The sequence below is a fragment of the Petromyzon marinus genome, chromosome 25, assembly GCF_048934315.1.
Source record: "Petromyzon marinus isolate PM22_M1 ecotype Great Lakes invasive population chromosome 25, UKy_Petmar_22M1.pri1.0, whole genome shotgun sequence".
Lineage (NCBI taxonomy): Eukaryota > Metazoa > Chordata > Hyperoartia > Petromyzontiformes > Petromyzontidae > Petromyzon > Petromyzon marinus.
The window spans coordinates 10,793,208-10,819,269 of record NC_133691.1 but is presented as its reverse complement, the minus strand read 5'-3'; the positions used below and the strand labels follow the sequence as shown (position 1 = coordinate 10,819,269).

General features: G+C 56.7%; 1 protein-coding gene across 1 annotated transcript in view; it reads right to left on the bottom strand.

Annotated features, from left to right (window-relative positions):
- Positions 1 to 15,494, bottom strand: part of RGS9BP (regulator of G protein signaling 9 binding protein) — a 56,731-nt gene extending 41,237 nt beyond the window's left edge. Inside the window, exon 1 of the mRNA XM_076069540.1 lies at positions 13,679 to 15,494. Coding sequence (XP_075925655.1) covers positions 13,679 to 14,173 — 495 coding nt within the window. The 5' untranslated portion in view covers positions 14,174 to 15,494. The remainder of the gene's footprint in view (positions 1 to 13,678) is intronic.
- Between the last annotated feature and the right edge of the window lie 10,568 nt (positions 15,495 to 26,062).

Genomic DNA, 26,062 nt, shown 5'->3' with positions numbered 1-26,062 from the left:
GGATGGGAGTAGAGTGAGTGGAGAGGGGAGAGGAAGGAGAGTGAGTGGAGGGGAGTGGAGTGAGATGAGAGGGGAGAGGTAGGAAAGTGCGTGGAGGGGAGTAGAGTGAGTGGAGAGGTCGTAGAGTGTGTGGAGGGAAGTAGAGTGAGATGAGAGGGGAAGGTAGGAGAGTGTTTGGAGGGGAGTAGAGTGAGATGGGAGGGGAGAGGTAGAAGAGTGCATGGAGGAGAGTAGAGTGAGTTGAGAGGGGAGAGGTAGTAGAGTGCGTGGAGGGAAGTAGAGTGAGATGAGAGGGGAGAGGGAGGACAGTGCGTGGAAAGGAGTAGAGTGGAATGAGAGGGGACAGGTAGGAGAGTGCGTGGAGGGTAGTAGATTGATTTGAGAGGCGAGAGGTGGGAGAGTGCGTGGAGGGGATTAGAGGGAGGAGAGGGAGGAGAGAGGGGAGAGGTAGGGGAGTGTGTGGAGGGGAGTAGAGTGATATGAGAGACGAGAGGCAGGGGGGTGTTTGGAGGGGAGAAGAGTGAGATGAGAGGGGAGAGGTAGGAGAGTGCATTGAGGGGAGTAGAGTGAGATGAGAGGGGAGAGGTAAGAGAGTGCGTGGAGAGGAGTAGAGTGAGACGAGAGGCAGGGGAGTGGTTGGAGGGGAGTAGAGTGAGATGAGAGGGTGGAAGTAGGAGAGAGCGTGGAGGGGAGTAGAGTGAGTTGAGTGGGGAGAGGTAGGAGAGTGTGTGGAGGGGAGTAGAGTGAGATGAGAGGGGAGAGGTAGGAGAGTGCGTGGAGTGGAGTAGAGTGAGATGAGAGGAGAGAGGCAGTCGAGTGCGTGGAGGAGAGTAGAGTGGGATGAGCGGGGAGAGGTAGTAGAGTGCGTGGAGGGAAGTAGAGTGAGATGAGTGGGGAGAGGGAGGAGAGTGCGCGGAAGGGAGTAGAGTGGAATGAGAGGGGACAGGTAGGAGAGTGTGTGGAGGGGAGTAGAGTGAGTTGAGAGGCGAGAGGTGGGAGAGTGCGTGGAGGGGATTAGAGTGAGATGAGAGGGGAGAGGTAGGAGAGTGCGTGGAGGGGAGTAGAGTGGGATGAGAAAGGAGAGGTAGGAGAGTGCGTGGAGGGGAGTAGAGTGAGATGAGAGGGGAGAGGCAGGGGAGTGCGTGGAGGGGAGTAGAGAGAGATGAAAGGGGAGGGGTAGGAGAGTGCGTGGAGGGGACTAGAGTGAGATGAGAGGGGAGAGGCACATGAGTGCGTGGAGGGGAGAAGAGTGAGATGAGATTTGATAGATAGGAGAGTGCGTGGAGTGGAGTAGAGTGAGATGTAAGGAGAGAGGCAGGGGAGTGCGTGGAGGAGAGTAGAGTGGGTTGAGCGGGGAGAGGTAGGAGAGTGCGTGGAGGGGAGTAGAGAGAGAAGAGAGGTAGGAGAGTGAGTGGAGGGGAGTAGAGTGGGATGCGAGGGGATAGGTAGGAGAGTGCGTGGAAGGGAGAAGAGTGAGATGAGAGGAGAGAGGCAGGGGAGTGCGTGGAGGAGAGTAGAATGAGTTGAGAGGGGAGAGGTAGGAGAGTGCGTGAGGGGAGTAGAGTGAGATGAGAGGGGAGAGGCAGGGGATTGCGTGGAGGAGAGTAGAGTGAGATGAGAGACGAGAGGCAAGTTAGTGTTTGCAGGGGAGAAGAGTGAGATGAGAGGGGAGAGGTAGGAGAGTGCGTGGAGGATAGTAGAGTGAGTTGAGAGGGGAGATTAAGGAGAGTGAGTGGAGGAGAGTAGAGTGGGATGAGACCGGACATGTAGGAGAGAGCGTGGAGGATTAGAGTGAGATGAGAGGGGAGAGGTAGGAGAGTGCGTGGAGTGGAGTAGAGTGAGATGAGAGGAGAGAGGGGGGGGAGTGCGTACAGGAGAGTAGAGTGGGTTGAGAGGGGAGAGGTAGGAGAGTTAGTGGAGGGAAGTAGAGTGAGATGAGAGGGGAGAGGTAGGGGAGTGCGTGGTGAGGAGTAGAGTGAGATGTGAGGAGAGAAATAGGAGAGTGCGTGGAAGGGAGTAGAGTGAGGTGAGAGATGAGAGGTAGGAGATTGAGTGGAGGGGAGTGGAGTGAGATGAGAGGGGAGAGGCAGGGGAGTGCGTGGAGGGGAGTAGAGTGAGATGAGAGACGAGAGGTGGGAGAGTGCGTGGAGGGGAGTAGAGTGAGATGAGAGGGGAGAGGTAGGGGAGTGCGTGGAGGGGAGTAGAGTGGGATGAGAGGGGAGAGGTAGGAGAGTGCGTGGAGGGGAGTAGAGTCAGTTGAGAGGGGAGAGGTAGGAGAGTGCGTGGAGGGGAGTAGAGTGAGATGAGAAGGGAGAGGCAGGGGAGTGCGTGGAGGAGAATAGAATGAGTTGAGAGGGGAGAGGTAGGGGAGTGTTTGGAGGGGAGAAGAGTGAGATGAGAGGGGAGAGGTAGTAGAGTGCGTGGAGGGAAGTAGAGTTGGAAGAGAGGGGAGATGTAGGAGAGTGTGTGGAGGGTACGAGAGTGAGTTGAGAGGCGAGAGGTAGGAGAGTGAGTGGAGGGGAGTACAGTGGGATGAGAGGGGACAGGTAGGAGAGTGCGTGGAGGGGAGTAAAGTGAGACGAGAGGCGGCGGAGTGGTTGGAAGGGAGTAGAGTCAGATGAGAGGGGAGAGGTAGGAGAGTGCGTGGAGGGAAGTAAAGTGAGTTGAGAGGGGAGAGGTAGGAGAGTGAGTGGAGGGGAGTAGAGTGAGTTGAGAGGGGAGAGGTAAGAGAGTGCTTGGAGGGGAGTAGAGTGAGGTGAGAGGTAGGAGAGTGCGTGGAGGGGAGTAGAGTGAGATGGGAGGGGAGAGGTAGGAGAGTGCTTGGAGGGGAGTAGAGTGAGGTGAGAGGTAGGAGAGTGCGTGGAGGGGAGTAGAGTGAGATGAGAGGGGAGAGGGAGGAGAGTGCGTGGAAAGGAGTAGAGTGGAATGAGAGGGGACAGGTAGGAGAGTGCGTGGAGGGTAGTAGAGTGATTTGAGAGGCGAGAGGTGGGAGAGTGCGTTAAGGGGATTAGAGTGAGGAGAGAGGGGAGAGGTAGGGGAGTGTGTGGAGGGGAGTAGAGTGATATGAGAGACGAGAGGCAGGGGGGTGTTTGGAGGGGAGAAGAGTGAGATGAGAGGGGAGAGGTAGGAGAGTGCATTGAGGGGAGTAGAGTGAGATGAGAGGGGAGAGGTAAGAGAGTGCGTGGAGAGGAGTAGAGTGAGACGAGAGGCAGGGGAGTGGTTGGAGGGGAGTAGAGTGAGATGAGAGGGTAGAAGTAGGAGAGAGCGTGGAGGGGAGTAGAGTGAGTTGAGAGGGGAGAGGTAGGAGAGTGTGTGGAGGGGAGTAGAGTGAGATGAGAAGGGAGAGGTAGGAGAGTGCGTGGAGTGGAGTAGAGTGAGATGAGAGGAGAGAGGCAGTCGAGTGCGTGGAGGAGAGTAGAGTGGGATGAGCGGGGAGAGGTAGTAGAGTGCGTGTAGGGAAGTAGAGTGAGATGAGAGGGGAGAGGGAGGAGAGTGCGCGGAAGGGAGTAGAGTGGAATGAGAGGGGACAGGTAGGAGAGTGTGTGGAGGGGAGTAGAGTGAGTTGAGAGGCGAGAGGTGGGAGAGTGCGTGGAGGGGATTAGAGTGAGATGAGAGGGGAGAGGTAGGAGAGTGCGTGGAGGGGAGTAGAGTGGGATGAGAGGGGAGAGGTAGGAGAGTGCGTGGAGGGGAGTAGAGTGAGATGAGAGGGGAGAGGCAGGGGAGTGCGTGGAGGGGAGTAGAGAGAGATGAAAGGGGAGGGGTAGGAGAGTGCGTGGAGGGGAGTAGAGTGAGATGAGAGGGGAGAGGCACATGAGTGCGTGGAGGGGAGAAGAGTGAGATGAGATTTGATAGATAGGAGAGTGCGTGGAGTGGAGTAGAGTGAGATGTAAGGAGAGAGGCAGGGGAGTGCGTGGAGGAGAGTAGAGTGGGTTGAGCGGGGAGAGGTAGGAGAGTGCGTGGAGGGGAGTAGAGAGAGAAGAGAGGTAGGAGAGTGAGTGGAGGGGAGTAGAGTGGGATGCGAGGGGATAGGTAGGAGAGTGCGTGGAAGGGAGAAGAGTGAGATGAGAGGAGAGAGGCAGGGGAGTGCGTGGAGGAGAGTAGAATGAGTTGAGAGGGGAGAGGTAGGAGAGTGCGTGAGGGGAGTAGAGTGAGATGAGAGGGGAGAGGCAGGGGATTGCGTGGAGGAGAGTAGAGTGAGATGAGAGACGAGAGGCAGGTTAGTGTTTGGAGGGGAGAAGAGTGAGATGAGAGGGGAGAGGTAGGAGAGTGCGTGGAGGATAGTAGAGTGAGTTGAGAGGGGAGATTAAGGAGAGTGAGTGGAGGGGAGTAGAGTGGGATGAGACGGGACATGTAGGAGAGAGCGTGGAGGATTAGAGTGAGATGAGAGGGGAGAGGTAGGAGAGTGCGTGGAGTGGAGTAGAGTGAGATGAGAGGAGAGAGGGGGGGGAGTGCGTACAGGAGAGAAGAGTGGGTTGAGAGGGGAGAGGTAGGCGAGTGCGTGGAGGGAAGTAGAGTGAGATGAGAGGGGAGAGGTAGGGGAGTGCGTGGTGAGGAGTAGAGTGAGGTGTGAGGAGAGAAATAGGAGAGTGCGTGGGAGTAGAGTGAGGTGAGAGATGAGAGGTAGGAGATTGAGTGGAGGGGAGTGGAGTGAGATGAGAGGGGAGAGGCAGGGGAGTGCGTGGAGGGGAGTAGAGTGAGATGAGAGACGAGAGGTGGGAGAGTGTGTGGAGGGGAGTAGAGTGAGATGAGAGGGGAGAGGTAGGAGAGTGTGTGGAGGGGAGTAGAGTGAGATGAGAGGGGAGAGGCAGGGGATTGCGTGGAGGAGAGTAGAGTGAGATGAGAGACGAGAGGCAGGGGAGTGTTTGGAGGGGAGAAGAGTGATATGAGAGGGGAGAGGTAGGAGAGTGCATTGAGGGGAGTAGAGTGAGATGAGAGGGGAGAGGTAGGAAAGTGTGTGGAGGGGAGTAGAGTTGGAAGAGAGGGGAGATGTAGGAGAGTGTGTGGAGGGGACGAGAGTGAGTTGAGAGGCGAGAGCTAGGAGAGTGCGTAGAGGGGAGTAGAGTGAGTTGAGAGGCGAGAGGTAGGAGAGTGAGTGGAGGGGAGTACAGTGTGGTGAGAGGGGACAGGTAGGAGAGTGCGTGGAGGGTAGTAGAGTGAGATGAGAGGCAGGGGAGTGGTTGGAGGGGAGTAGAGTGAGATGAGAGGGGAGAGGTAGGAGAGTGCGTGGAGGGAAGTAAAGTGATTTGAGAGGGGAGAGGTAGGAGAGTGAGTGGAGGGGAGTGGAGTGAGATGAGAGGGGAGAGGTAGGAGAGTGCGAGGATGTGGAGTAGAGTGAGTTGAGAGGGGAGAGGTAAGAGAGTGCGTGGAGGGGAGTAGAGTGAGGTGAGAGGGGAGAGGTAGGAGAGTGCGTGGAGGGGAGTACAGTGAGTTGAGAGGGGAGAGGTAGGAGAGTGCATGGATGGGAGTAGAGTGAGATGAGAGGGGAGAGGAAGGAGAGTGCGTGGAGGGGAGTAGAGTGAGACGAGAGGCAGGGGATTGGTTGGAGGGGAGTAGAGTGAGATGAGAGGGGAGAGGTACGAAAGTGCGTGGAGGGGAGAAGAGTGAGATGAGAGGGGAGAGGTAGGAGGGTGCGTGGAGTGGAGTAGAGTGAGATGAGAGGAGAGAGGCAGGGAGTGCGTGGAGGAGAGTAGAGTGGGATGAGAGGGGAGAGGTAGGAGAGTGCGTGGAGAGGAGTAGAGTGAGTTGAGAGGCGAGAGGTGGGAGAGTGCGTGGAGGGGAGTAGAGTGAGTTGAGAGTGGAGAGGTATGAGAGTGAGTGGAGGGGAGTGGAGTGAGATGAGAGGGGAGAGGCAGGGGAGTGCGTGGAGGGGAGTAGAGTGAGATGAGAGATGAGAGGTGGGAGAGTGCGTGGAGGGGAGTAGAGTGAGATGAGAGGGGAGAGGTAGGGGAGTGCGTAGAGGGGAGTAGAGTGGGATGAGAGTGGAGAGGTAGAGAGTGCATTGAGGGGAGTAGAGTGAGATGAGAGGGGAGAGGTACGAGAGTGCGTGGAGGGGAGTAGAGTGAGATGAGAGGGGAGAGGCAGGGGAGTGCGTGGAAGGGAGTAGAGTGAGATGAGAGACGAGAGGCAGTGGAGTGTTTGGAGGGGAGAAGAGTGAGATGAGAGGGGAGAGGTAGGAGAGTGCGTTGAGAGAAGTTGAGTGAGATGAGAGGCGGGAGGTAGGAGAGTGCGTGTAGAGGAGTAGAGTGAGACGAGAGGCAGAGGATTGGTTGAGGGGAGTAGAGTGAGATGAGAGGGGAGAGGTAATAGAGTGCGTGGAGGGAAGTAGAGTGAGATGAGAGGGGAGAGGTAGGAGAGTGCGTGGAGGGGAGTAGAGTGGGATGAGAGGGGAGAGGTAGGAGAGTGCGTGGAGGGGAGTACAGTGAGTTGAGAGGGTAGAGGTAGGAGAGTGCGTGCAGGGGAGTAGAGTGAGATGAGAGGGGAGAGGTACGAAAGTGCGTGGAGGGGAGAAGAGTGAGATGAGAGGGGAGAAGTAGGAGAGTGCGTGGAGTGGAGCAGAGTGAGATGAGAGGAGAGAGGCAGGGAGTGCGTGGAGGAGAGTAGAGTGGGATGAGAGGGGAGAGGTACGAGAGTGAGTGGAGGGGAGTAGAGTGAGATGAGATGGGAGAGGCAGGGGAGTGCGTGGAGGGGAGTAAAGTGAGATGAGACGGGAGAGGTAGGAGAGTGCATTGAGGCGAGTAGAATGAGATTGGAGGGGAGAGGTTTTAGAGTGCATGGAGGGAAGTAGAGTGAGATGAGAGGGGAGAGGTAGGAGAGTGCTTGGAGAGGAGTCGAGTGAGACGAGAGGCAGGGGAGTGGTTTGAGGGGAGTAGAGTGAGATGAGAGGGGAGAGGTAGGAGAGTGCGTGGAGGAGAGTAGAGTGAGTTGAGAGGGGAGAGGAAGGAGAGTGAGTGGTGGGGAGTAGAGTGGGATGAGACGGGACATGTAGGAGAGTGCGTGGAGTGGAGTAGAGTGAGATGAGAGGAGAGCGGCGGGGGAGTGCGTAGAGGAGAGTAGAGTGGGTTGAGAGGGGAGAGGTAGGAGAGTGCGTGGAGGGAAGTAGAGTGAGATGAGAGGGGAGAGGTAGGAGAGTGCGTGGAGAGGAGTAGAGTGAGTTGTGAGGAGAGAAATAGGAGAGTGCGTGGAGGGGAGTAGAGTGAGGTGAGAGGGGAGAGGTAGGAGAGTGTGTGGAGGGGAGTAGAGTGAGTTGAGAGTGGAGAGGTAGGAGAGTGAGTGGAGGGGAGTGAGATGAGAGGGGAGAGGCAGGGGAGTGCGTGGAGGGGAGTAGAGTTAGATGAGAGACGAGAGGTGGGAGAGTGCTTGGAGGAAAGTAGAGTGAGATGAGAGGGGAGAGGTAGGGGAGTGCGTGGAGGGGAGTAGAGTGGGATGAGAGTGGAGAGGTAGAGAGTGCGTGGAGGGGAGTAGAGTGAGATGAGAGGGGAGAGGCAGGGGAGTGCGTGGAGGGGAGTAGAGTGAGATGAGAGGGGAGAGGTAGGAGAGTGCGTGGAGAGAAGTTGAGTGAGATGAGAGGGGGGAGGTAGGAGAGTGCGTGTAGAGGAGTAGAGTGAGACGAGAGGCAGAGGATTGGTTTGAGGGGAGTAAAGTGAGATGAGAGGGGAGAGGTAGGAGAGTGCGTGGAGGAGAGTAGAGTGAGTTAAGAGGGGAAAGGAAGGAGAGTGAGTGGAGGGGAGTAGAGTGGGATGAGACGGGACATGTAGGAGAGAGCGTGGAGGGGAGTAAAGTGAGATGAGAGCGGAGAGGTAGGAGAGTGAGTGGAGGGGAGTAGAGTGGGATGAGAGTGGAGAGGCACGGGAGTACATGGAGGGGAGAAGAGTGAGATGAGAGGGGAGAGGTAGGAGAGTGCGTGGAGGGGAGTAGAGTGAGATGAGAGGAGAGAGGCAGGGGAGTGCGTGGAGGAGAGTAGAGTGGGATGAGAGGGGAGAGGTAGGAGAGTGCATTGAGGGGAGTAGAGTGAGATGAGAGGGGAGAGGTAGGAGAGTGCGTGGAGAGGAGTAGAGTGAGATGTGAGGAGAGAAATAGGAGAGTGCGTGGAGGTGAGTAGAGTGAGGTGAGAGGTAGGAGAGTGCGTTGAGGGGAGTAGAGTGAGATGAGAGGGGAGAGGCAGGGGAGTGCGTGGAGGGGAGTAGATTGAGATGAGAGACGAGAGGCAGGGGAGTGTTTGAAGGGGAGAAGAGTGAGATGAGAGGGGAGAGGTAGGAGAGTGCATTGAGGGGAGTAGAGTGAGATGAGAGGGGAGAGGTAGGAGAGTGCCTGGAGGAGAGTAGAGTGAGTTGAGAGGGAAGAGGAAGGAGAGTGAGTGGAGGGGAGTTGAGTGGGATGAGATGGGACATGTAGGAGAGAGCGTGAAGGGGAATAGAGTGAGATGAGAGGGGAGAGGTAGGAGAGTGCGTGGAGGTGAGTAGAGTGAGTTGAGAGGGGAGAGGTAGGAGAGTGAGTGGAGGACAGTAGAGTGGGATGAGAGGGGAGAGGTAGGAGAGTGCATTGAGGGGAGTAGAGTGAGATGTGAGGAGAGAAATAGGAGAGTGCGTGGATGGGAGTAGAGTGAGTTGAGAGTGGAGAGGTAGGAGAGTGAATGGAGGGGAGTGCAGTGAGATGAGAGGGGAGAGGTGGGAGAGTGCGTGGAGGGGAGTAGAGTGAGATGAGAGGGGAAAGGTAGGAGAGTGCGTGGAGGGGAGAAGAGTGAGATGAGAGGGGAGAGGTAGGAGAGTGCGTGGAGGGGAGTAGATTGAGATGAGAGGTGAGAGGCAGGGGAGTGTGTGGAGGAGAGTAGAGTGAGTTGAGAGGGGAGAGGTAGTAGAGTGCCTGGAGGGGAGTAGAGTGAGACGAGAGGCAGGGGAGTGTTTGGAGGGGAGTAGAGTTGGAAGAAAGGGGAGATGTAGGAGAGTGAGTGGAGGGGAGTAGAATGAGATGAGATTGAGGAGGTAGGAGAGTGTGTAGAGGGGAGTAGAGTGAGTTGAGAGGCGAGAGGTAGGAGAGTGCGTGGAGGGGAGGAGAGTGAGTTGAGAGGCGAGAGGTAGGAGAGTGCGTGGAGGGGAGTAGAGTGAGATGAGAGGGGAGAGGTAGGAGAGTGAGTGGAGGGGAGTAGAGTGAGTTGAGACGGAAGAGGTAGGACAGTGAGTGCAGGGGAGTACAGTGGGATGAGAGGGGTCAGGTAGGAGAGTGCAAGGATGTGGAGTAGAGTGAGTTGAGAGGGGAGAGGTAGGAGAGTGCGTGGAGGGGAGTAGAGTGTGATGAGAGGGGAGAGGTAGGAAAGTTCGTGGATGGGAGTAGAGTGAGAAGGGAGAGGAGAGGTACGAGAGTGTGTGGAGAGGAGGAGAGTGTGATGAAAGGGGAGAGTTAGGAGAGTGTGTGGAGGGGAGTAGAGTGAGGTGAGAGGGGGAGGCAGGTGAGTGTGTGGAGGGGAGGAGAGTGAGATGAGAGGGTAGAGGTAGGAGAGTGCGTGGAGGTGAGTAGAGTGAGATGAGAGGGGAGATTCAGGGGAGTGCATGGAGGGGAGTAGAGTGAGATGAGAGGAGAGAGGTAGGAGAGTGCGTGGAGGGGAGTAGAATGAGTTGAGAGGGGAGAGGTAGGAGAGTGCGTGGAGGGGAGTACAGTGAGTTGAGAGGGGAGAGGTAGGAGAGTGCGTGGAGGGGAGTAGAGTGAGTTGAGAGGGGAGAGGTAGGAGAGTGCGTGGAGGGGAGTAGAGTGAATTGAGAGGTAGGAGAGTGCTTGGAGGGGAGTAGAGTGAGATGAGAGGAGAGAGGTAGGAGAGTGCGTGGAGGGGAGTAGAGTGGGATGAGATGGGAGAGGCAGGTGAGTGCGAGGAGGGGAGGAGAGTGAGATGAGAGGGGACAGGTAGAAGAGTGCGTGGAGGGGAGTCGAGTGAGATGAAGGGGGAGAGGTAGGATGTGTGGAGGTGAGTAGAGTGGGATAAGTTGGGAGACGCAGGTGAGTGCGTGGAGGGGAGTACAGTGAGATGAGAGGAGAGAGGCAGGAGAGTGCGTGGATGGGAGTAGAGTGAGATGAGAGGTGAGACGTCGGCAGACATGGTTCCAATGGAAGATCTTCAAGAAGATGAGTGATGTTTTGAAATTGATCCGGGGCTGGATTAACAATCATAATCTCAGCTGGCAACGCACCTCCGCCTCACAGCGCTCGCTCGCCCTCGTCGAGCCAGCGAGAGAGAGGAGGGTGGGGGGGACGACTCAAGAGAGGCGAGGAACCGCAGACACACGGGAAGATCAACCACGCGGGTTGACGCGTAGGCTTTTACGACCACTATAATTCACAGGTTTTGTTGTTGTTGTTGGTTGTGTTTAGATCGCGTACAGTAAGTATAAATGTGTCGTTATCCCGCCACCACCCGACAATCGCTCGACGAGGCAGGTTGATGTAATTACCAGCGGAACGTCGTACAACTCAAATTGTGAATGTTGTGGATTTTACTCTCCAACACACCGGTGGGTTGAAGTGGTAACTAATTAGCACGTTTTGTTTACGTGACAAACCTTACTTGTTGGCTTTGTCGGGTGGTGGCGGGTTAACGACACATTTATATTTGGGTTATCATCAACCACGCGGCGAGCCGGCACGAACAGTAGCCCAAGCTCTGCGGTCCGCTCTATATATCTAAAAAAAAGTGTGCATACATGCGGGAGGAAACTGGAGCGCCCGGATATTTGGATCCAGCAAAGAGGGTGGAGGGGTGAGATTGTTGGGGTGCTGCCGCTATGAGGTCACAGTTACGGCGGGCGAGTGAGGAGTCTGAGAGCTACATTGCCATCAACTTATCAACGTAATTCCGTCGTAAGCCCTGGTAACTTCACGCGAGTGGATTAGATTCCTCTCGGTTTGGTTTATTTCGGGATACCAGTGCGAGACTGCCCCCTTTCTCCCCGCACCTCTTCAGCACTGCAGTGGAACCTGCAGCGAGGGATTCGCACGGTTCCCTATTCGTGCCAGCAGCTCAATGAGCCAGACGAAGGCACCCTGGCACATGGTTGCCAACTCTGACTGAAGCTATTCCGAGGGATGCTTTTTTCTTTACCCAACATAAGGTAATGTCATTCATTGGACGACTGCTCATCCCGTTCACACTCAAAGGCATCGTTTTATTGTGTGTGGCTGTAAGGAGTGTCATTGATTAAAATTAACTTGTTTACGAATTATGTGCATTCATCGAATTAATTAATTTTCTCAAAATATCATACGATTAAAATCTCACAGATTGCTTTCAATAGTCGGCAGGAGATCGCCGGTAGAGACTCCCGGTCAATCTGGAAGAGTTGGCAAACCCTCCTTCTACAGGGTTCGTATGCTTAATTATCCATGCAAAACCCTCATGCAGTCACACTGGGATACCTTTAGCCGTTGCCGGGTTCAGTATTAATGTAAGAGGCTCACAGATACAGCAGCTTCGAGAGTGGCACAACCGGAGGGAAGCAATGAGTGAATTATTTCTACATCAATACACACCCAGTAAACATCGAGTCAAACGTTAGCACGTGGTTCGAAACGTTGGACCAATGTTGGCCCAACATTCCATGTTTACCGGGCTGCTGAGATCAAGCTGTTTGACTTGGTCATGTTGATTACAATTTAGAATGATTATAATGATCATAATTTCAAATAATCATCATTGTCATCATCGTTATTAACATCATCAATCTCATTCAAGCTTCGCGTTGAATGGTGATCATCAATCAAGGCATGGTGACGCACTCCGTCTCTCGAACAGTTTTTTTACTGTTTTAAACGTGTTGTCCTTGCCCCGCACCTCCGATTAGCACAGTTGGCTACGTACGGTGCGAACGAAGTTCAACATACGTCACGCGTGCACTCCCTTCCCGCTACACAGACGGGTTCACGAACCCTCTGCCATCTCCTGGTCACCTCGCGGCGGCACGGCGGGTTTGGAAAATTCATAATCATCTCCGCGTGATGCACCAACCCTTGCCTTCACATGCGCTGGATCGCGGCAGTGCAACCACCGCGCCTGACCATCAGACGATCCTCCTCCGTGTCATCCAAGCCGATCGGTAGCCAGATTATCGATAGCCAAAGGAAGGACCTCATAGCAGATCCTGGTGATGGTGAAGACGATGAACTAGAAACACTAGAAATTGTATTTATTTATTTTACCAGCTAAGGCCCACTGAGCTATTTAGCTTTTTTTCAGACGCGACCTGGCCGAAAATGATAGCTCAACGAAGTGGCTTACCGTGTGGACATTTATAGCAGCCAAATACTCCAAAAAGCGTGATGTTGATTCTTAATGTGGAGGGAAAAAACCGGAGGACGCAGAGAGACAAAACCACACGATCACAAGAAGTGAGACGAAAACTCCAAATATACAACAGGCGTCAGAGTCGGGATCGAACCCAGGACCTCCTGCATACCAGGCGAGGTAGTTAACATCTCCTAGGCACCGTGATGATGATGAGAGAGAGAGAGACACGCAAGCTCCAAATATACAACAGGCGTCACGGTCGGGATCGAACCCGCGACCTCCTACATACCAGGCGAGGTAGTTAACATCTACTAGCCACCGTGATGATGATGAGAGAGAGACACGCAAACTCCAAATATACAACAGGCGTCAGAGTTGGGATCGAACCCAGGACCTCCTGCATACCAGGCGAGGTAGTTAACATCTCCTAGCCACCGTGGCGCCTTCGCACAGTCTCATCGTCATGAGCGGCCCGTGGAAGTCTGTATCGACTTTGCAGCGATTTCTGAATCGAGAGCTAGAGATATCACTGGCTGTGATGACCTTTTACCCTGTACGTAACTCGGCACTTACCACCAAGATGTGTCCGTCCACCTTGGCTGGCAGCAATTGGAATGATATATGGTGGGATACGACGTCTGGCCATTCATGCAACATCTCGAGTGCAGTGTTAGATAGATACGGTGTGGATGCTGCATCTGGATGGAATGCGACGTTTGGGGTTGCGTTGTAAATCTAGATTTGAAGCTTTCGTGACTGCAGAAATCCATACTCTTTGGTTCTTTCGGTAAAGTCACGTAAATAGAACATTAATAGATCACGACGTTTCGATCGCAACACAACACGCGACCGTCTCTTACCTAAAGACGGTCGCTTGTGTTGCAATTGAAACGTCGTGATCAATGCATTTTCTATCTACGTGACTTTACCGAAAAAACCAAAGAGTATCGTAAATCTAGTTGCATGCAACATGTGGTTGCATATTATATCTAGTTGTATGCACATTCTGGTTGGATATATCTCTTTGACTGCAATATCTGGCGAATTTCCATTAACAGACAACTTAACGCCACACGCACACACACGCGCGCACAAAGACCCCCCGTGTAGCCTTTAACAAACTGTTGGGGCAAGTGCTGTTACGAGCACCTATGAAGGCCGGCGCAGCACACGAGGGGGTGGGTGGCCAGCACCACGCCCGGTCGCCTCTGTCTCCCCAGCGGCGATGTCTACACACCGCACCAGGTACCCATTTGAGGCTGTGTCGACCTAGGCCCGATTCAGATACTCGTCAGTGGCCTTGGCTGTGAGCGAGAAATCCAACTCGGCTCGCCAAGTTCGCAGCGCGGCGTAGCGCTAACCGACAGCGCACCACCGCACCGTCCCAGTAGGTTCAGCAAACGCAACGGTTACCTCTTGCACGTCCTTCTCCAGAGCCTGCGTGTCCTCGAGCCCACCACCTGCAGCAGCAGCAGCAGCAGCCGCGGCGCTCCTCACGTCCTTGGCGCTCAGCGCCCTGGAGGCGATCGCCACCGTGGTGCCGCTCATGCCCGTGCGGACGCGCGCGGCACCCACGGGGAACTGGCCGCTGATCTCCAGCGCGCGTCTCATGTCGCCCTCGAGCAGCTCCAGGCAGCAGGAGAAGGAGACCCAGAGCCTCTCGAGCTCCGCTCGCCTGTCGCCCACCACCGCCTTATCGCGCAGGAGGAGCGTGAGGGCGACGCGCGTCGCGTCCGCCACGCCGTGGGCGCGCTCCCGCGTGCAGCGAAGCTCCTCGCGGAGGCGCGCGCAGTCCGCCGAGCCGCCGAGGCTCACGGCGAGGTGGTGGTGGCACGCGGTCACCTTGTTCAGCGACTGCACGAGTGCGGCGCACTGCGAGTCCGACTCGGCGGCGCCCACCGTCGCCATGGGTGCGTGCGGATTGATGATGATGATGATGATGGGGATGATGATGATGGGGATGATGATGATGATGGGGGTGGTGATGGGGGTGGTGATGTGGTGGTTTGAGATGAGAGAGGGGGACAGATCCGAGCCGACCAAGTGTCACCGAACTGCAAGTAGATTTGAATCCTCCTAACCAGACGTTGTCCGACTAGTCCAGGTGTGATCCGCCGACCAGGTCCGATCCGATGATGTCTAACATCAGTCCAGATGTGATGGTGGCAGTCAGATCAAGGAGAAGGTCAGATGGACAGGACGCTGGGTTGGAGTGGGTGGCGAGGGTGAGCTCAGGGATGAGGTAGCGGTGCCATGAGATTCCAGCGAGGGAGACGCGGAGAGTTGATCCGAATCCCAGGTATGGGCGACTCAAGACGAAGTAACTCCGATCAGAGGGGGCCGACCCCGGAACGGAACCCCGACTCCAACTGGAATGCGATCCTCGACCCGTACCGAGACTTGAAACCGGCCGTTCTCGATGTGCGCGGAAGCATCACTCCGTGGTCTCCACGAGAGCCACGGACTCTCTTTCTCTGTCTCTCTCCTCTCTCGCCTCAGCGCGACTCTTAGCCGCTCTCGCGACGGCCCAGGGAGGGAGACGACGGACGACAGAGAGAGAGACGGGAGAAGGAGACAGGGGATAGAGACAGAGAGACGGGGCTGGGACACGAGAGACGGAGTTGGGATACGAGAGACAGGAGATAGACGAGAGAGACGTGGTTGAGACAAGGAGGAGAGAGAGAGAGACGGCTGGACGCGCGGTGCTTCCTGCGCCCAGGTGCGGGTCGCGCAGCACTACGCGGAGATTAGAGACCCAAACACCCCGACCCCCCGACTCCCCACCCCTCTCACCCTTCACACCATCAAACCACCCGACCAATCAATTGTCCACTCAACCACGCAGCCAACTAACCAATTACCAATTACTCACCACTCACTCAACGATACCCAACCACCTACCCCAAACAACCACCCACTCACCTAACCACCACCCGACTATCCAACCACCCACCCACCTAACCACCGTCACCACTACCACAGATAAACACCCAAGCCCTAGATTTGGGATTGCGATGAGATTATTCAAACCGAGTTCCACTCCGCCCTCTGATCCCACCGCCTCCCTCCTCGTGTGCCCCATCCATAACCTCATTCACACCCCCGCCTCGCCGCGGACAGCCCCCTAACTCCTGCCCCACCGCCGCCTCCTCCCCGTGCCCAACCTCCACCCCCGTCTCGTCCCATTCGCTCACGCAGCACTGGGATTTTAATACCTCTGCAATCGTCAAATCCGACGTCGCACACCCAGCCCCACCCAAGAACCCCCATGCCCCCTCCTTCTCATGACGCCCCTCCACCCCCTCCTCACACTCCTTAAGTCTGTCCCAGTCTCACTGCTGCTGTCTCCATCCCTCACACTCTCTCGTCTCCCTCTCAACCCCCTCTCCTCCTATCCTCATCTCCCTCGTCTCTCCGTCCATTCTTTTCGCCCCTCTCTCTCTCATCGCTTCTCTCCCAATTCAATGTCCGTGTCTAGCTCACCCCCTAGTTGCTCTCTCGTCCCTCCCCCCCGCTCTTTCTCTTACTCCCCCCTCTCTAACCCCCCCCCCCCGCCTCTCTCTCCAGAGCCGTGGCTCCGCTCTCCCCCCTCCTCGCCCCTCCTCTCATTGCTGCCGGTGCTCCCGGCGCCCTGCGCAGACGACGCGGCTCACTTCGCCTGGCAGTAGCCGTGACGACCACGAGTGGGGAGAGGGGGCGGGGTAGGGGGAGGGAGGCGGCGGGGGGGGGGGAGCATGCGTCTGTCGTCGGGGTTGTGATTGTGGAAGGGATTCACGGGTTGTCCTTTGCCCGGACAGCATTCGAGGTTATTAATAAAAGGGGGGGGGGGGTGAGTGGGGGTGGTGACACTCTAAGGGGAGGAGGGGTTGGGGGTGGGGAGAGGGAAGGGCGGAGGGAGGGGGGCGGGCGGGGAGGCTGATGTTAATGATGATCGTGATTTTGTGCGATGATGGTTTTCGATGTTTCGCCATTACCATTGCTGCCGATGATGATGGTTGGTGAATAAATCTGGAATTGATTATAAATAAAAAAATATATATCGATGACGTTTGGATTGTGATGGACTGTGGGTGATTATGAAGATGGTGATATTGATGGTAACCATGATGATGGCCATAACATTGCATGGATGTTGAACTTCTTTCGCACCGTACCGTACCATTCGTGCTGACAACATCATCGCTTATTGATGCTTGAAGCTCTGGAGAGAGAGAGAGGGGTGAGTGGTGTTGGGGCGGAGCAAAACCGGTTCTGATATCACTCGCCAATGACGTTGGCCGTGGTCTTGTCATCTAACTCAGGTCATTGCCACGGTGGCTAGGAGATGTTAACTACCTCGCCTGGTATACAGGAGGTCGTGGGTTCGATCCCGACCCTGCTGCTGCTGTATATTTGGAATTTGCGTGTCTCTCTCCCCGTGGTCGCGTGGATTTTTCTCCGGGTCTTTCGGGTTTTCCCTCCACATTTAGAATCAACGTCACGCGTTCAGAGTATTTTCGCTGCTATACATTTCTACACGTGACAAGCCACTTTGTCGAGCTATCATTTGTGACCAGGTCGCTTCCGAAGAAGAGCTACGTATTTCAGTGGACCTTACCTGGTAAAATAAAAAATAAAAACACGTTTAAAGTAAAAACTATTTCTATATTTTTTTAAAAGTTTATAACCGGTTCTGATATCACTCGTCACTGACACAGGCCGTGGTCTTGTAATCTCACTCAGGTCGCCGGGTTTTCATGGCGCAGTGCGACAGCCACTTCTACCGCCACCGCTGCCACGTGGCTGCCACGGGGTTTTAATTAAGTCGCGCGCACCGCCCCTCTAATCACCCCCCCCCCTCTGCGGAGGTAGCTCTCCCCACCTGGGCTCCCATCGGGACAGGAGGTAATGAATCTCGACGGACCTCACGCGTGGTGAAGTAAAGCAAGGAAGGACGCTTCGCTGAGTCCGAACCACAATCACCCCAAGTAACGAAGACCCCAATTAGGGTCTCCAGATACAGATGTGACGAGACAACCAGGTCCGTCCTGTCGTCGCCTTAGCTACATAATTATGTTTACACAAACACTTATATTTCCACAACAAAGACAAAGATCCGCCGCGTAGCCTTTAACAGACTGTTGGGGCAAGTGCTGTTAGCAAGCACCTATGAAGGCGGGCACCACGCCCAGTCGCCTTTGTCTCCCTAGTGACGATGTTTACACACCGCAGCAGGTACTCATTTGAGGCTAAGTCGACCTAGGGGAAGCCGAGGACTGGTTCAGATAATCGTCACGAGTAATGGGCGAGAGCGGGAATCAAAGTCGCGTCCCTGGGTTTGTAGCGCAGCGCAGCGCTAACCGCTACACAACTGCTCCCCCTAACAAACCCACACGTATATTTACACGCATATATACAAAGACACACACACCATTGTACAGTATATATACTGTATTGCCCTCATACCCTTTGGTTCTTTCGGTAAAGTCACGTGTGGCGATCGAAACGTCGTGATCTATTATTATTTTTCTACCTACGTTACTTTACCGAAATCACCAAAGAGTATGGATTCCTGCAGTCACGAAAGCTTCAAATCAAGATTGCATTGCCCTCGTCTCTTAGTTAAAAGGTAAGGGCGCAGCCCTGCAACTGCTCGCTCTCACCACTGCTGGCGGAAGGGCCATCCACTGGAGGGATCTCCACCAGAGAGGCATAGCGGCCGACTCTCGTCCACGACGACCAGACGTCTTGGAAGTGGTGGCAGTACCCACACTTTACCCCACCACACGCGATCTTCCAATCGACTCACTGTGGAGTAGCCCACTTGCTGTGCTGTATACTGCTGGGTGGACACAGGCAGAGCGTTTGGGGACCGGGAAGGTGTTGGATGGGGGTGGTCAGGCATATTTTAAAAAATGTGCCCATTTTTACAACTGCCGTTTTTGGGAGATTGAATCAAAACGGCGACCTCTGGATTTAAAACTATTTAAATTATTATTTTATTTTACCAGGTAAGGCCCACAGATATGTGTCTCTTTATCAGAAGCGACCTGGCCGCGAATGATGGCTCAAACGTAGTGGCTTATCACATGGAAATTTATAGCAGTAGCCAAATCCTCTAAACGCACGTTTATTCTAAAGGTGATAGGAAAAAAACCGGAGGACGCCTAGACAAAACCACGCGACCACGGGGAGAAAGACGCAAACTCCAAATATACAGCAGGTGTCAGAGTCGGGATCGAACCCACGACCTCCTGCATACCAGGCAAGGTAGTTAACATCTCCTGGCCACAGTGGCGCCCAGATCCAGTGCCGCTAACCGATTCACCGCTTTGGCGGCTGCCTTCATTTCTTCGTCAGAACCGTTGCACACCTTCATCGAGATGGTGTGGTGCCGCCGCAGCAGAGCTGCTCCGTCGGGGCCGTACCCACCGCCGTGACGCCGCCACCGGTGCCTCGGATTTCCCGGCACTCTCCCGAGGCCGGTGCTCTCTCAGACGTCCGCTTTTTACCCTCTACACAGTTGTGGTGCCGCCGCAGCGGAGCCGCTCCATCGGGGCCGTGCCCACCGCCGTGACGCCGCCACCGGGGAGTGACGGCGCCGACACGGCGCGCCCCTCGCCGCCCCCCCGCACGAATGCACGCATACCCCACATATAGCCGGGCGGGAAGATCACCCGGCTGACAGGTTTTCATCCAGAAGCCCCTAATGGGATCAAGCTTCATGGTTTCCTACGGCCGGGAAATTGGGCGATCTACCCCCGAGGCTGACATGCACCGCGGCGCCGTGACCTGATATTAAAGTTGCGTGGTCATGGCAGGGGCCGTTGAGCCACCGCGAGTGGAACCACACACACACAAACACTAGTCAGCGGGCGGATAGCGGGAAGAACGGAAAGCGGACGTCCAAGAAACCACCGCGGTGATGCCACCAGCGCTAGGATACGGGTTTCAAAAGGGCGGGAAAATCTGGGCCCATGATTGGACAGGGGGGCACGGGGTGCGGAAACAGCGGGGTGCCTTTGTTATAGGTAGGATTAGGGATCCGAATATCAAAGGGACAGGAATAGCTAGGCCTCTGAATGGACAGGGCGGCACGGGTGCGGGAGCAACTGAATGCCTTTTGTTATAGGTGGGATTACGGATCCGAATATCAAAGGGACAGGATAATCCGAACCTCTGATTGGACGGGGGTGGGGAAGGGGGGGCACGGGTGCCTACACCGCGGAATGCCTTTGTGATAAGGGGGATAAAATGAGAAGGATTTGGACAGTGCAAAAACAGAGTCCTTCAAGTCATCAAAGTCATCGGAGTGTTGGAGCCAGCCATTTCGAATCGTCCGTGTGACAAGCTTGAACGCAGCCAGGCACAATCCTCCATGGAGACGACCCACGGCATCACCGTTCCGCAGCTTCTGCAGCATCATATTGGGAGTAAGGTGAGTGCGGGCTAATTGATCAGAGGGAAGAAAGCGGAGAGGCAGGATAAGTTGAGCCCAGGATCCCCGAGGTATAAGCTAAAGTCTGCTGACCCACACAATCATGCATAGTTTAGCGGGTTACTCACAGTGAATAAAATAGCTGGTAGGGGGATAAACTGTGTCGTGTGGTCTTTGTGAGTGTGAGTGTCTTGCGTTCGCGTGCACGCGCGGTTGTTTACGAGGCGGAGTGCTTAGCGTGCGCGTGCCTGTGTGGCTGTTTACGGGAGTGCTTAGCGTTCGGGCTCCTGTGCGACGGTTTACGGGAGTGTCTTGCAGTCGCGTGCATACGTGGTTGTTTATAGCGAAGTAGAGAGCTAAGTACCTGGTGTGCGCGTACACGCGCGGCTGTTTAAACGGCCCTTTAAATTGGGGCGGAGTGACTCCCTTCAATCAGCGGCGCTCGCACAGCGGACACCCCTGCCCTCTAACCCCTAACCCCAAGTCCCCCGCGTATGATTGGGGTACGGAGCCGGGTAGGTAGCGGAGTCGGGTTTGATAGTGCCTGGGCACGTAGGGCGTGTGCGCCAACAGATCCCGGGAGGCTAAGCGCCGGTCGCGGAGTCACGCGTCGGCACGCCGTACCCCTATTGTTTACGCACAAGACGGGGTTTTACTGCACGGGCGTGCTCACCGCAGCGCGCCCGCCGCCGAGCCGCGTAGCGCGTCGTAAGTGTAGAGAAGTCGGCCCCACCAACTGAACCATGCCTACACGGGCAGCAACAAAGTCGGGGGCACAGGGGGGCGAGGAGTTGGAGGTCGGTAGCCCGAACCCGACAGAGCAGTTGGGGGGTAGTAGTACGATTGCGACGGAGGAGCGGGCGACGGAGGGATTTGGACGGAGGAGGGGGGGGGCAGTAGCCCCCGCATATTGGCGTCAGAAGCAGTACGAACCCCCACATTACCCCACGCAAAAATAAGGCATATATTTACCGGCCGAGGGACCTCTTCGTGGAAAGCATTCGCCCATAACGTAATAGGGGCTAAAGAAATTGATGGGTGGACAGACGCACAGGCGTTACGCCAACTTATTATGAACCTGGATGGGCGGGCAGCCGACTTTGTGGAAGCCCTACCAGCAAGCGCACAAACACAGCTAGAGGAGCTGATGCACCGACTTGATCTGCGTTTCGGTACGCGTGATGAAGAGGAGGCAAAAGCAGCCTTAGAGGCATGCCGTCGCCAACCCGGCGAGGACCTGCGTGACTATGCCGAGGATGTGCACAAGCTAACAAAGATCGCACGCCCGGGGTACACGACAGAGGTAATTGAGGAGCTTGCCGCCGAGAAGATCCAGTGGTACTTGGCTCTCGCACGTCGTGGTGGCAGCCAGACATGAGCTGTACACGTCTCCCCTTTAACGCCCTTGTCGAGCGCGCGCGTAAATGTGAAAGAATTTCCAGCGAACGCGCGCAGCCCCGTGGGCTGGGACGAGAGCGCACCATCGCAAGCCTGTCCACAGAGGAGGAAGAGGAGGAACAAGAGCTCGCCAGGACGGTAAGGGGTCGGGAAAGGGAGCCTCCGGTATCCCGCGAGACAACCCCGGGATGGGTAGCGGGGATACAGACGGGCATAAAGGATGTAGCCGGCCAGGTGACCCAAGTAGGTGACAGGGTGACCCACGTACGTTAGGAAGTGAGCCGGAACATGACCAAACTACAGTCCACAGTGGAGACCATTCAGTCGGAAATGGGGGAACTGCGCTCCACGGTAGGGGGGCTAACTGGAAGGATGGCCCGACTAGAGGCAGAGTCTGGGTAGCGGCGTGCCGGAGGGGAAAGAGGGAGCGAGCGGGGAGGCTCCAATGGGGCCACCGCCCTCCCCTGAGCGTGTTACCTATGCGACCGTCGAGGGCACCTCGTGAGAGACTGTCCTCAGATCGCCCGCGCTAGACAGGCGCCAGGGTTAAACGCCAATGCCCCCTAGAGAGTGGACCACCTAGGGGTGCAATCAACGAGGTCCCGAAACAAAACGACGATAGTAATAATGATGAGCGAGTGACCTCCGCACAGATTCCGACCACAACACCCAAGGACGTGGTGAGAACGGGCGACTGGCTACGGGAGCTGGTGGTGGGGATCACGGGGGCCACGTCACTGGTAGAAGGACAGGTGAACGGGCAGCGCACCCTGATCCTACTGGACACGGGGGCAGTAGCCTCACTCGTGAGCGCCACACACTGTAGCGTGCTTGGGGTTGACGTGAGCCGCCTGCAGGCCCCGGATCGCGCGCTGCACACAGCGAGCGGAGCCGGGATGGGGTTGCTGGGAAGGATCTCCCTTGAGGTCTGTCTCAGACACCAGGTGTGCACATAGGAATTCTACATCTCGAGTGTGTTGTGCCATGAGTGTATTGCAGGTACGGACCTCCTGGAGAAACTGGGACTCAACGTGCAGCCCCGCCATCGATGTGCCACCGTGGAGGGCAGCGGGGAGCGGATTCCGTTCCTGGGACCCGAGCCAAATCGCCCTCGCTCCACACCCGTGGCCGTGAAGCTGGTGTTTGCCGTCACCATCGGGCCGCTCGCCGAGATGCTGATGCCAGTGGCAACCCTCTCCACCGACCCCACACACCGACCATCGGGCGAGGTAATGCTAACTCCTCACCCAGAGTTGGCGGCGCGGTACGGAGTTGTGGGGTCAGCCACGCTGGTAAACGCAGATGGGGGCCGACTGTTTATGCGGGTGTTTAACCCACACAGTACCCCGGCAATGCTACGACGATGCACCACGGTAGCCACCATACACCCCCTGCACGTGCGCCACTCTAACGACTCGGTGTTTGCACTCTGGGCGGAGGACCCTGGCCGCCCCGAGGACAACCAGGACCTGGCCTGGCGAGTCGGCCCGACTCCCCGAGCCGAGATCGTCCCCTTGCGTGATGCGTTACATGTGCCTTGGGCAGATTTACCTAAGGGGGAGGCCGACCAGCTGCGTGGGTTATTGCAGGAGTACGCCGACGTGTTCAGTGAGCACGATTCAGATGTGGGCCGGACAGACCTTGTTAAGCACCAAATTTACACAGGTGCAGCCCGACCCATCAAACTTTCCCGCATACCGAGTGGGCGCGCCTGAACAGACCCAGATCAAAGAGGCAGTCGCGGATATGCTACGTGATAACATAATCCAGCCCTCGGCGAGCCCCTGGTCTGCCCCGGTCGTGCTAGTGACGAAAAAGGATGGGTCGACCCAATTCTGTGTTGATTACCGAAAGTTGAACGCAGTCACCCTCGGCAACGCCTTCCCCATACCACGCATCGACGACACCTTTGACAGCCTCGCAGGAGCACGGTATTTTTCCACCCTCGATCTGGCGTCCGGGTACTGGCAGGTGGAAATGGCGGAGGAGGATTGGCCAAAAACCGCATTTACCACCCCGATGGGACTGTTCGAGTTTCGAGTGCTTCCGTTCGGACTGACTAACGCACCCGCGACGTTCCAGCGGTTGATGGAGTTGGTGATGCGAGGCTTGCAGTGGGAACAGTGCCTGATTTACCTGGACGACGTGATAGTGTTCAGTAGATCTTTGTCTGAACACTGGTCCAGGCTGCGAGAGGTGTTCCAGCGATTACGAGCAGCCCATCTCAAGCTCAAGCCATGTAAGTGTTACCTTGCGCAGCGCGAGGTAGGGTACCTCGGACACCGAGTCAACGAGGCGGGGGTGCGCACCGATCCGGGGAAGGTGCGCGCCGTAGTGGAATGGCCACGGCCAAGGAACCTGACGGAGATCAGATCATTCTTGGGGCTCGCCACCTATTATCGTCGATTTGTAAAGGGATTCAGCGAGATTGCACGCCCCCTCACCCAACTCACCTCCCCTAAGAACCCCTATCAGTGGATGGAGGCCTGCCAGACGGCCTTCACCACCCTCAAAGAACTCCTCACCCACACCCCCACCCTGGCTTTCCCCGATTTCACCACTGATTTTATTTTAGACACCGACGCCTGCAGCAGTGGGCTGGGCGCGGTGCTGTCACAGGTGCAGAGTGGGACGGAGCGGGTCATCGCATACGCCAGTCGGACCCTGAGTGGGGCCGAGCTGAATTATTGCGTGACCCGTCAAGAACTGTATGCTGTGATCTTCGCGTGTAAACAGTTCCGACCGTATTTGTACGGCAGGAAATGTCGGATGCGCACCGACCATTATGCCCTGCAGTTCCTCCTTACGTTCAAGGAACCACGAGGGCAGATGGCCCCCGCTGGTTGGCGCAGTTGCAGGAGTATAACCTGCAAATTGAGTACCGAGCGGGGCGGACGCACGCAAACGCGGACGCCTTGTCGAGGCGGCCCGTGGTGTGCGCCGAGGCAAGGACGGAGGAAGCCTGCCCATGCTTCACGGGGGGACGTTGCCGGCAGGTGGCGGGCCTCCAGGAGCGCGCTGAGACTAACCCTCCTCCGATGAGAGACAGTGCAGTATGTGCCACAGAGACCCCGGCAGGAGGGACCAGGGACCCGGAGGACCACCCGGCGGGCACGGAGCCCACACCCCGGGGCCCGACGGGTCGCTCAACCCCACCCGATCGGATCCAGGAGGACATCGGCTGCACCTTCCCGGGCCTGGACGACGAGCAGCTGAGACGGACCCAGCTGCGGGATCCAGATCTGGCGGCGGTGGAAGCGGCCCTAAGGGACAAGGACGCCCTACCAGGACCCTGAAGTGGTTTGTATGCCCGGTTGTGCGTGCAGAACGGGGTGGTACGGGAGCTAACCGAAGCCGGCCAGCCGGGGTGCATCTGCGTTCCCGCCCAGGTGCGACCCCAGCTGCTAAGACTGGTGCACGACCACCCACTCGGGGGCCATGACGGGGAACGGCATACTCGGGAGACCCTGCGTCGCCAGTATCGCTGGCCCAAGTTAGCACAAGACGTGGCTGCCTGGGTACAGGGCTCCCGCGCGTGTCAGCAATGCGGGCCGAAACCAGTGTGATATCAGGTACCCCTGAGACCGTTCCGCGTCAGTCGAACGAATCAGCTGGTTGGGATCGACCTACAAGGGCCATTCCCGCGATCCCACCAGGGAAACCGATATATTCTCGTAGAATACTTCACACGCTACCCCATAGCGGTGGCCATACCCGATAAGACAGCCCTCGTGGTGGCCCGAGCATTCGTGGAGCACTATGCACTTAAGCACGGGATCCCCGAACGAGTCATTACTGACCAGGGTAGTGAGTTTGAGGCGGAACTATTCCAGGCGCTGTGCCGGGAGTTCGGGATCCAGAAGGACCGAACTACGGTGTATCACCCCCAGGCAAATGGGATGGTGGAGAGGATGAACCAGACTCTAGCCGGGAAGCTTAAACGCATGGCGGCCGCAAATCAACGGGACTGGGATGAACACCTCCCCTATGCTCTGTTCGCCTACGCTACCACGGTACACACATCTACGGGACAGACCCCATTCCTAATGATGTTTGGTCGCGAGTCTCACCTACCCACAGATCTGCTGTTCGGTGTTCCTCCGCAGCAACGGGAGGAAGGGAGCCGCCTCGTGGAGCACCTGATGGAGACCCTACGAGGAGCTAGGGGCCGGGCATACCCGCAAGGCGAGGCCACACACCAGCGGCAGAGCAGGGCGCCCGACCCCGAATGGAACCCCCTTCTACTCGGTGGGCTCTAAGGTATGGCTGCACACCCCTCGCGTCGGGGCCGGACAGGTGGGGAAACTAACCACCTACTGGCGGGGACCCTGGACCATGGGACGACAGATCTCCCCCTGGATGGTACTGATTCAGGGGGGAGAGAGAGGCCGGGAGATAGTGGTCAACGTCCGGCGACTAAAACCATGGAGGGCGGCCCCAGCGAGGGAGAACCCCACCATTCGAGTACCCCGAAACCCCGGGGTCCCCACACCCCCCATATCCGGGGGCCTCACACAGTATATGGGCCCCATGGAGCCCCAGGCCCAAGGGGGTCCCGACCCGAGCCAGGGGGGATGGGGACGATGGCCCCCGAACCCTAACGCCCCCGAGTTTGTCTCCCAGCCCGCAGGTACCAAGGACCGAAGAAAGCCACTGGAGTGGAGGAGGAGACCGCCGCCGGAACCCCGAGAGACGGAGCCACCACCGCCGAGACCAGCCACGAGAGCCGGATGAGTCCCGCGGATCCCACGTCGCTACCTCGTGGGGGCGACCCAGGCGAGGTGCTCCAGTCAACCCGGGACGGGGACTGGCACCTCGGGGGGCTGTGTGGTGCCGCCACAGCGGAGCCGCTCCGTCGGGGCCGTGCCCACCGCCGTGGCGCCACCACCGGAGAGTGACGACGCCAACGCTGCGCGCCCCTCGCCGCCCCCCACATGAATGCACGCATACCCCACATAGGGCCCAAGGGGGGAGTCACCTGG